At 39.6% G+C, this 11,043-nt stretch overlaps 1 protein-coding gene across 3 annotated transcripts in view; it reads right to left on the bottom strand.

The window, feature by feature from the left end:
- Window positions 1–1,930: 1,930 nt before the first annotated feature.
- GALNT9 (polypeptide N-acetylgalactosaminyltransferase 9) overlaps window positions 1,931–11,043 on the bottom strand; it is a 130,714-nt gene continuing 121,601 nt past the window's right edge. For 2 of the 3 annotated variants that reach the window (XM_030959163.1, XM_030959161.1), the window contains 2 exons: window positions 5,943–6,110; window positions 1,931–5,248 (listed from right to left, as the gene is read on the bottom strand). In XM_030959163.1, coding sequence (XP_030815023.1) covers window positions 5,102–5,248; window positions 5,943–6,110 — 315 coding nt within the window. In that variant the 3' untranslated portion in view covers window positions 1,931–5,101. The remainder of the gene's footprint in view (window positions 5,249–5,942; window positions 6,111–11,043) is intronic. The other variant, XM_030959162.1, reaches the window with a different exon arrangement.

Below are 11,043 nucleotides of genomic sequence, written 5' to 3'. Positions count from 1 at the left end.
GTGTGTCCAAATGTACAATGATAAAACATGCAGCTCATGTCAGCAGTAAAATGCATAGTAATTTATTAACTTTTTCAGTGTGAATACAAATTGGTTTGATGATGTGCCACATAATGAAAAAATATTTGCAGTCACAACTTGCATTCTAGTTGCTGCATTTTTTTAATTAAACATTACAAAGAGTTTGAAAACTGCACAACACTTGTTGATGGCCAACAGGAAACACTAATACTATGAAAAGTAATCAGTGCCTCTACATGTCTTTGAAGACACTTGATTCAGAAATTGTTTTGCAAAAGTAGGTTGCCCTATACTGTTTCACTGGGTATTTGCAAGCATTCTTGGCCAAAACCCATTGGTTTATTTAGGACAACCCCTGAACTCAATACCTTTTAGTTACATGTCATTAATGCTTTTGTAATGTAAGTCACTGTATTTTATGAAGCCATTCTGAAATCCATTATAATGCACTAAAGAGGTCACTGTAGTTTGGGATTCTTTCCAAAGAGTATTTTTGGGTATTAAGTTTCCTGTGGTGGCATCTAGATCTAGAGACATGTGAAGATCTGATCATTCCTTGGTTTCTATCCAGCCTGGTAGCTAGATCTTCTAATTTGCAATACCATCTTTTATCTGTGGTATGACCTCTACCATTGACTTTGATCAGTAGCGGAGTCAAAATAGCAGCAGGAAAAAATAGAACATCATTGTTAGAAATGCCTTCAATCAAGTGAATTCTGGTAGCTTTTCTTCCTCCCAAAGCCTCTCATGAAAAAACAAACGTATTTGTGACCTATCTGAATAATAATATGCTAAACTCCCTCTGAACTACAACTTCTATTGTAGTTCTTCTTACAGCCCAACTCCCTGGATCCTGAAACTGGCCATAATGCACTTTTGTGTGGCTGGTAACGAACCATCTCAAATGAATACTGGATACTGAAGGAATTACACACTGTGTAATTGATCTAAAGAACAGATTAGGACTGGTGCTATTTCATTAACTCTGACTAGCTATGACTTAGGTACTTAAAACTGCAGCTATCCCGCGTCAGATAGATTACACCCCTTGTCACATGGCAAGTGTGGTTTTCATCTACTAGATCACAGTTTTTTAAAAGGGACAGGCTAATGAAAAGGACTGTAAATGAAGGACCATGAAGGCTTCATCTTCAGACACATTGAGCCCCAAATTATTCATTCAGCTGAGAGAAATACTTAAACACTTTTAAAATACGTATGAAGAGCTGTTGTTTGTTTCCATATTTTGGTCTTAAATCACTTCTGTGGAACCTGAGTTTGGTTTTTTTGCATGTGGAACAGCCCTTAAGAGTTCTGGTGGCTGAGCACAATAGAGAACTCACGATTGCAGGGGAATCCAGTGGGTCCTTACAAAGCATCAAATTTCTCTTGTTTGCTTCCCACTGGAGCTTAGCATCCCTCAGGAACCAGCAAGCCAGTAAGGCTAGAGGACAGCTCTGGCTGAGGAACAAATAGATTCAACCAAATCAAAATGAAATTCAGCTTGGAAAATAGTCTATAGCTCTCAAAAAAGAAGGGGCTTTTATTACCTTAGGACTCAAACTCATTTTTAGGGACTCTAACGTGCTTAGAAAATAATATTTTTCCTGGCTTGGCTTTCACAACAGTGTGCTAGACTTTCTTACAGGTGTGCTGGTCCTTCTTACCTTCTATTCTTTTGTCCTATGACCCAGTATTTAGCTCCATAATCCCCTAAATCAAACAAAATAGCATAGAAAGCCTTTGATCTGAATTTTCTCCACAAGGCATATTACACTACATTGAATACTTTTCATGAGATCTAGAATGCTGCACTGTGGGAAACAAGACTGAAAATTTGAACACCATTAAGCAGGATTTCAGATTATACTAAGGGGTGAAATACTGACAAAAGAACCATAGACTTTGGTTAAAACAGATAATACTCAAGGCTTTTTTTATTATTATTCCTTTGACGAGAGAATATTTAAGACCCTCTCACATGCAGAGTCACCATGTTAGTACCACAGCCAAAGCAGTGGTTCATACAGATAAAGAATAAAGTAAAATTAATCCAACAGATGTGTTTTGCAAATATAAGAAATTGTTCCAGCGAATCTTAAAAAAATGACAATCACATAAAATACCAACTCCACCTTTTAAGAGTTATTTTATTTCTTTTATATTATTATGTAAATCTCAAAGCCATTTATCTACCACAAAAACCTGTTCTCCTTCTTGTACTCTAAGTCTGGTTCTTGCAAGCCTCCTGCAGCTGGTGGCCTTGGCACTCGAACCTGCCAGGACTGACCACTCTCAGACAGTGTGGCCACAGTCAAATGCCCTGAGGGGCAAAATTCCAAGACACCCAATTCTCTTTCATCATGGTGGTGTCAGATGAAGGTTTGAAATCTCCCTTGAAATCTCTGCCAGCAAACACAGATCTATCTGGTCCTCTCAGCTTCAAAGCTCCTAAACTGCCCATGCAAGACTCCTTTCAGGAGAGTAGATTTAAAATCTGGTATTCCTCTAAATATTCAGCTTTCCTTTTTGATTTACCCAGGGTTTGAAAGGCTTGCTGCCCTACTGCTAACCAAGGATCTAATGTGGATTGTTAATAAAAGACAAGGAAAAAATAAAAAAGAAAGCACATGGCATATTTGCTTCTATTCAGTACTGTAACTTCATACTCTTAATAGGTCACACTGATATATAATTAATTTCCACTTCCTGCCATGTTCATATAAAGTAGTTAGCACTTACTCACTGGAAAGACTAAAAATAGGTGTGAATGACCTGTTACTCCCCCAAAATCTCACCTGGTGAAACCATCTTTTCCTTCTTTCTCACTTTCCTCGAGGAGTAAAACTCCATCAGAGCAAACAAAAGGAGAATAAAGATTTCATACACTTTAAAAGGTGGAAATTGTATTTGGAGAGAAGATGTACAAAGCCTTCAACATCTGCTGCATAGATGGCAAATATAATTTTAAATTGTCTGATAGCTTAACATAAGGAGGTTAAATGCAGGGCAGCTGTTCCCAATCTATATTTAGTCTGAAGTTTCCTACCTGTTTTGGACCTGCAGGAAGGCTTGAATACTGAGATTGTCCGTGATTTTATACAGTATTGCTTGATTTATTAAAGATGCTACTCTCCCTGCAGGTCTTATTACACTTTCCAAAAGGTTGTGTTCAACTTACCATAAACACAGAATTTTAGAGTATTTTTGTATCTAGAATCTCACCCAGAATTACTCTTTTGTATATGTTCATGTGTAAAGTGGTCCATGAGACATGAATAAAGATCAGCAATTAGCCACAAGTAAACTCCAGGAGAAATGGCTTTGTATTGCATCTTGCATACTCGATTTCAGGAATAAAACTGGGCCAAAACATAGTGATATGCTTTCTAGATACTAACCAAGACTTGACAAGACCGGATGGATTTTGCATGTTAAAAGTAAAAATTTTATTACATATCATGCCCTTGAAAAATTAACTTTGTTTCCATTACATTTTGTTCAGCATGCCTTGAAAGAGGAATGGCAAAAGTTATTCAAGGAACAGATCACCAAGATTCACGGTACCACAGTGACTGCAATTACCTATTTTCCTGGCTCAGTAAAACAAAACAAAAATTTTTAAACTATAAAATATTAAACTGTGAAATTAACAGATACCATCTCTGTCTCTCCTTCAGTATGACTGAAATCATCTGTACAGAAAAGCTGTGTGCCACGGACCCACATCCAAAACCTGCTGATGACGGTGCTCATCAATTTTGACAGCTTTTTGGATGAGACCTTGTCACTGCTCTGTCCATATGCACTGACCCTGCATGAACCACTGGATACATTATTAAATTCAGGTTTACAAAGATGCTGCCAATGGGTCAGCTACAGTAAAATATTTATATTTCAGACTAACAGTATTTATATATGCTCCCTACCTCTTGCTCTAATTTGCCTTCTTATCACCAGGCTTGTGTTTGTTTTTCAAATGCTGAAAAGACTTTGTTGGTTTGTTCAGGAAATTTGTCTAGACAGTGCTCACACAGCATATTTGCTCACATTTGACATTTTCACAGGATGGGAAACAAAATGGAAGATCCAAGGTTTTAAGCTCCACAGATGGCACCTAAGCCAGTCAGCTTATTTCCAGAATAAGGAGGATTTGGAGTATTCTTGTTCCAGGCAGTCTCTGGAACAACACAACAGTGACCTGCAGGACAGGACACACACTCAGGGCTTTGGGGCCAGCTGAGGCCTCCTGAAATCCATCCATCCACCAGGACGTTTACTGCCTCAGAAGAGCCAAATGTCCAAGTGCTAAATTGTGATGTCTCTACAGCCGAAAAATGTAAAATGTGGCAATATAACGGAGCATGTGGCTATTTTACCTATTCAACATTTATCTGTGTCTAACTAGAAGAGGTCTCTAAAATGCTGCTCTCCAGCAGCTTGAAGGTTGAGAACCACCTGTAAACATTTGCAGAACAGTCTCTTTCTAGAAACAGAGACTCCTAAACAATCAACCTTGAAGTGTATCATATATTATAATATATTTCCAATGTTATTTACAGATCTTCTTGTTTAGTACAATGAACCAGACATGCTGAAAAGGTAGGATTTTTCCAGTCCTCTTTTATACGAAGTACAATAAAAAAGGCACATAATTATTCACTGTAGGAGTTGTGCACCAGTCCAAAACTTAAAGCTAAAAAGCTACCCATCAGAGAACTCTCTTTATGAGGCAGTATTGGGATGTCTCCTTTGAAGTCAGCATAGAAAGATCTGTCAATTTCTCTAGGAGAGCCTAAGGAATCCACTTTCCTGTTGTATTCTGGTCTTCACAAGATTTCCAAATCAACAGAAAACTCTCGTTAAGCTTCCCACACCATCTGCTGGAGCAAGGAAAAGTCAAACAGGGCATGTGTGTGTCTGCTTTCCTTTTTCTTCTTTCTTTCCTTGGAATGCCCAACGATGGAGGACTCTTGAGAGCCAAGACCTGTTCAAACTACTTTGCTTTAAGACAAATGCCTCAGGAGATATGGCACACTGAGCAATGGACAGCAGCAGGAGAGGCAGCTCAGCCCCACAGTCAGTGCCGCCCATGCTTGATCCAGTTTCTAATCATCCACTTCTGCCCCGAGCACCTTTGTACGACCAATCTGAGCCCAAAATTTGCATCCTTTGACATTTCCACTTCTAGACAACGGCCTGTGTCTCTGCTGATGATTGGACCATTCTAGAAAAAAAAAAAGATGGGAAAAAAAAAGATAAGAGGAAAGAACACACAAGGTGAATGGACTAGAAAAAACAGTGCTAGATCTGTAAATCCTTAAAAAACATTATAAAATGCATTTCTATATATACCAATTGATAAATGCTCAGAAAGTGCTAGAAATTCCTAGGAAAGGCTAGCTAATACATAAAAAGTACCCAAACAATTCCTTGATAATTGTACATTTAGAAATTGCTGGGAAAATCCCCCCAAATCACTAGAAAATCTCTAAAAAGCACTAGTGAATCCCTACAGAGCCAAGAAATAGGAAATCCCAGAGACTGTAATAATGCTTTTGAAAATCTTAAAGCTGATTTGAAGATTCTAAATCTTAAAAAAATGCCTATAGAGGTGCTAGAAAAATTATAGAAAAGTTCTAAATGCAAAAAACTCCTGGACAGTAAACAATTACAAGCATGTTCTTGACAATCGGGACAGAAATTGAGAATATTCCAAAACAGGATAAGTAAAAATTCCTTGAAATCATATCCCAAAATTTCTAGTAATAATGAAAAAATATTCCTGGGTAGCACATGATCTATGGAAAGCATATCTGACTATTTCTAAAAAGTACTGGGGGGAATTCCTGGTACAGCACTCCAAAGACCTCCTTGTCATCACCCCTCTTTAATTCAAGGCTTCCTCAGCTCTTCCCCACCTGTGTGAAATCCCAGAACCTCTGTGCTGGCCTCAGGACATCTTCACACTTCTTGAGGGTGGGTGTCCTGCCCTTGCCATCGTCCACCAGGCATTTGGAGTCGGGCAGGAAGGCGGTGGAGCCCAGTGGCCCCAGCTGCAGGACACCTTCCGAGCTGTAGCGGACGAGCTGGGGGAGAAAGGAGAATTCTGAGCTGCTGAGGAGCCCTTGGTCCTGCTGCACACTGGGTCTGGGCCATGCTGCTCAAGGGCAAACCTTGGCAATGCTGGTAAAACAGAGCACAACATTCCCTTCTCCCACACTTCCACTCCACACCCCTCTGCACACTGGGTCTGGCACACGCTGCTCAAGGGCAAATCTTGGCAATGTTGGTAAAACAGAACATGACATTCACTTCTCCCACACTTCTGCTCCCCACCACTCCCCACCCACTATGTCACTGCAAAAAGGGCAATCAAGGAAGTGAAGTAATCAATATGTAAATCGTGCCCACTCAGCAGGAGTTGATTTAACAAGGACACGATGTCAATTTTGTCGTGCAGTTTGTTCTTAAGAGCTCTGTTAGAGGCTATTGATAGCAACAAGTCTAATTAGTTTTTGTAAATAAACATTACTGAAAAAATCCAACCATGCAACCCGTATCCAAAAATATGAGAGGAAAAAAAGAAACCATGAGGGAAATGGCAGCAAATTTGCTAACATATGCTTCAGGCCTACATAATAAAGAATGACACTCTGGTATTTCAGTTTTGTGTAAAGCACATTAAAGCAAAAAGGCACGATGCTAATTTGGCAGCAGGCCAATACGTCAAATCAGACTTATCTACTTCTCACTTCTGTGCTTAAACCCAGAGTCATTAAACCAGCATAATATTTTGCCCTTCCTACTCTGAAAGTGCAACAGCCAGGTGCCAAAAGACTGCAGAGTGGAGTCAGCTACGTGGCTTGTGTGCTGTCAGTCTGGATGCTGCAGGGTGAGGATCTGAGCCACCAAAGAAATGCAATTACCACCCAGGAAATTCACTGCCTGTCTGGTCCTATTGCTGTTCTATGGCTGAAATTACTTAACAAGAAAGGGAAGGAAGGTCAGAAGTGTCTGCCATTTATTGGATGCCACTGACCAGTGTGTGGGATATCATTAAGAATCAATCAAAAAAACTCAAATTAGAGTCTGGCGTTCTACTGCCATCCTTATTAACCTCAGAAGAATCATGCTGTGAATAATCATTTCTTGCTGGTGGTAAAAAGAGCATGGTCTACTTGCTCCCAGACCAGATGCTCTTTGACATAGTATGTGTTCATTTTCCCACCTGCCACTTCTGTTCAGAGCAGCCATGTGAAGCACAGAGGTGGAAGAGAGCCCACATCAGAGACATAACCACATGAGGATGCTCTGGGTATGAACAGTGCCTTTGTCATGGCACAGTCTGGACACACTTCATCAAGACACTTTTGGGGTTTTTTTCCCACTCTGAGAGGTTAGGAGGGACATATGTAAAATAAGCTCAAGCAAGCAAAGTAATTCAAAATATGAACGGACTGCCAGGTCAGACAAATTAACTTTGTTTTTCACATAAAAAGGAGCTGTGTAAAAAACTGCAAATCAAACACAACATTTTGTCTTTTACTTTTTTTTTCTTAAATAAAACCAGACTGTATATTTCACACTTCTATTTAATGGGTTTTCAGCAGAATTCAAATGAACTGCAGGTATGGCTGAAACATTGACCAGAAAATGTATTCATTATTTCTCTGTAGTCCCCAGGTACTGTCCTACAAGCTTGTTGGCTTTGCCTTATGTAGATAATCAGAAGCAGTGTTTATAATGGGCTATCTGCTCTGTAGGATAGGATTGATTTTCCTTTTTGAGATGAGCAGCATTTTCTGTACTGGTATTAAAATTGTCTAAAATATTCTTTGTCATCAGAATCTCAGTAGCCAGAGCTCCATGTGCTCTGTATCACAGTGGCCATGCACTTTGTTATACAGCAGGCTGTCAGAGCAGAAAGGACCAGCCCTGCTTAGGCTTTAGAATGGAAGATACATTAACTCTGTTCTAAACTATCTGCAGTATTGAAAGTGGCAGTTTGTGTTACAGCTCAACTGGGTCAGGGATGGCTACGTGCAGGAGACTCTTATCTGTACAATCTTGAGACAAATGGAACAGCATGGGCCTAATTTCCTGAATCTGCACTTTCTGTCAAGTTTTTATGGCTGTTCCAACAGTCATGAAAACTTAGGCTTATTCCACAATAAAATAGAAATAGAAATAGAAAAAAACCCACCCATAAAGGATTATCTCAGTTCAGACTATATTATATAGAGCTGTAGAGCCTGCTTCTGCAAAATCAGACCAGAAATTAAGGTTCAAGAAACTACTATATGATTAATAACATTTGTCTCCAAAGAATTCCTGTCTTATCTTCCTAGAGACAACATAAACTGTGAAAATAAAATAAGCATTAAAATAAGTTGCTTATTACTACAGGATAGAAAGCAGGACACAGCCAATTAAAATTATACCTCCTGTGTGCAAACTTGATCTTAAGTGTCACTAACATATCCACAAAGAAATAATTCCTATTTATGTTAGGACTGTGGGCATGATACACCATGTCAAATCCATTCCCACTGCCAACCAGCCAAAATCAAACGACAGAATTCCCTTTGTTAAGAAATATTAAATTTTACGAATTAAAAAAAGAATTAAAAAATCTGTGCAGGTTTTGATGGGCTGAGATCCTTAGATATCTACACACTCCAAATTGCAAGCTGCAGAACAGAAGCACACTTCTGTACATCACATTGGGATGGACCTTCACTCAGTTTTTCTCTTTTATCTAGGAAGGGCTGAAGGATTCAAATGACACTGAAGCCAAGTGCTCTATTAAATACTAAAGATCTAATCCTGATACCATCTGCTATACTCATGTAAGATAGGACAGTTTTCCCTTCAACATTGAGAAATCTGAGCAGAATGCAAAAGATGTCAAAGGTTGTTTATCAAAGCCACCATACCTGGATCAAAAATAGTCAGTGCTGCTGCCTATGGAATATGATCCTCCAGGAATATTAATGTGGTAAGAAAATGGCAGCTTTAAACTGGAGGATTTGGCTTCAAAAACATCCTTTCCTGCTAACTTCCAGTCAAGTCAAAAAAGCACCAAATGATTGCAGGTAATTGTTTGTAGGAAACAGTTTCTAGGATGGGTCTGGTAGCTTTCCACACTAAATTTAACCCCTCTCTCACTCTTGTTCTCCAGGCAAAAGGAAATCTTTAATGGTTCCTCAGCCTGCAGCTAAGGCAAGCTGTCAGCTGACACAGGAACTGAAACAGTGAGCAATGCTGGAATCCCAAACACCCTACATCTCCAGAATACCTGTCCCCTCAGGGCAAACAGATCCCAGCTTATCAAACTTCCATGTTTGCTCCAGAATCCCACCCACCTCTTCCTGCAAGTGGAGAAGGCACCTCTTCATCCACCCTGCTGCCCTGCACACAAATCTGGGCAGTCACAGCTCTACCCAGCAAAATGTTAAATATCTGCCCTCTAGCAACAGTTTAAGCAGAGCCTTTCATCTCCTCTCACTCTGTTTGTGTAGCTGCAGCCCCAGGAATCAGAGCAGGGAGCTTTCCCTTCCCTCTGGCTGTTCTCAATGCAGAGGGAGTTCTCTCTCTCACAGCTGCAGAGCCTCCCCTGTCTCTGCTGTGAAAGGGAAGGGAGGAGGGTGGCCAAGGGGGCTGTTCACCCTGGCCTTTCTATCCCAAGATGCCATTTCATTATGTTCTCCTTTCCTTCACATACCCTATAATCAGCTCCACATCATGGCATTCAAGGCAGACTCTGAGAATATTTCCACTGGGGCTGTGTAGTGATCTCAGATGGTTCAAAACCTGCATGTCCTGGAACCATTCTATGAAGCTTCCAGAACAACACGTTCTACTTTTGGGGGTGTTGTATCTGTCCTCGCAACCTCACTTTTTTTTTTTTCAAATTTATTTTACAAGAAAAGTGTATAGTACCACTGGGCTTTGCAGCTGATTGCCCAATGGAAGCCACACACAGAGGCAGAGCCGTTCAAGCCTCCAAATATATTTCTTTATTAATAAATCTTCTGTAGCCTTGGACTGTTTCTCCCAGTAGTATTTGCAAATGGTTTTTTTTTTTCCTGAAAACCATTAGACTCAAACTTCAGATCCAATGAACACATATAAAAATAGGTTTGCTGTAAAATAGGTTTTGAAATCATCTCAGACTGATGCAAAACCTTGTCTGGATATTCTTAGCTGTTAGCTTACAATGACTAAGCTCAAGTCAAACTCATTAAACTAAATTGATGTAAACTCAGGCTAAATGCATTCCAGAGCATCCATAAAAGAGCTTGTCCCTGTTTGAATAAAGAAATTTAAAAGCTGATATCATTACAAAGATGTGATTTATCATGGTGAAAACTGATCTTGAAAATACACGTAGGGAAAGGCAGTCACAGTGGAGTGGTTTTATTTTGCCACTGTAATGCAGGACAACAACATCCAAGGGAAACAGAAGGGTAAGACAGAGAGAAAAAGAACATTTTATCACAGATGAACAGTAATCTTATTCCTAACTCAGCTTTCTTTAAGCACCTGCCTGACTTGGGTGGGTTTCAGTGGAACCATGTATACACTAAAATCACTGGTAATCTGCTTGTCAGAATTGAAGAGTATGAAAAACAAACAGGGCTGTAGCTAAACAGGGAGAGGCTTTCCCATTGGTAGGACATATGAACAACAGTGATAACCCAACTGGGGAAAGGGAGTTCCATATTTATATGAATTCATATTCAGTAGGCATGTACAAATAACCCAAATCTCAGCTCAGTAGGGTATTTTATGTCCTATGCTTGAGATGAAAAATGTCAGAAATGGAAAGCTAAATGCAGTAGACAACTAAGCTCACCCAGGCTGATTAGAAGAGGAGCTTAAAAAATGTTTATTTAATAAATTAAAACGCTTGCTGTCAACACCTTTCGTGCTATGTGCTTGAATATCCTTGATTAGGGTTTGTGCAGCTGTGGTTCTCACACTGAATTAATTTTGTAAATTGTGGTGAGATTATAG

The sequence above is a fragment of the Camarhynchus parvulus genome, chromosome 15 (assembly GCF_901933205.1).
Source record: "Camarhynchus parvulus chromosome 15, STF_HiC, whole genome shotgun sequence".
Taxonomy (NCBI): Eukaryota; Metazoa; Chordata; class Aves; order Passeriformes; family Thraupidae; genus Camarhynchus; species Camarhynchus parvulus.
Note: the sequence above shows the minus strand (reverse complement) of the source record. Positions and strands in the feature narration are given on the sequence as shown.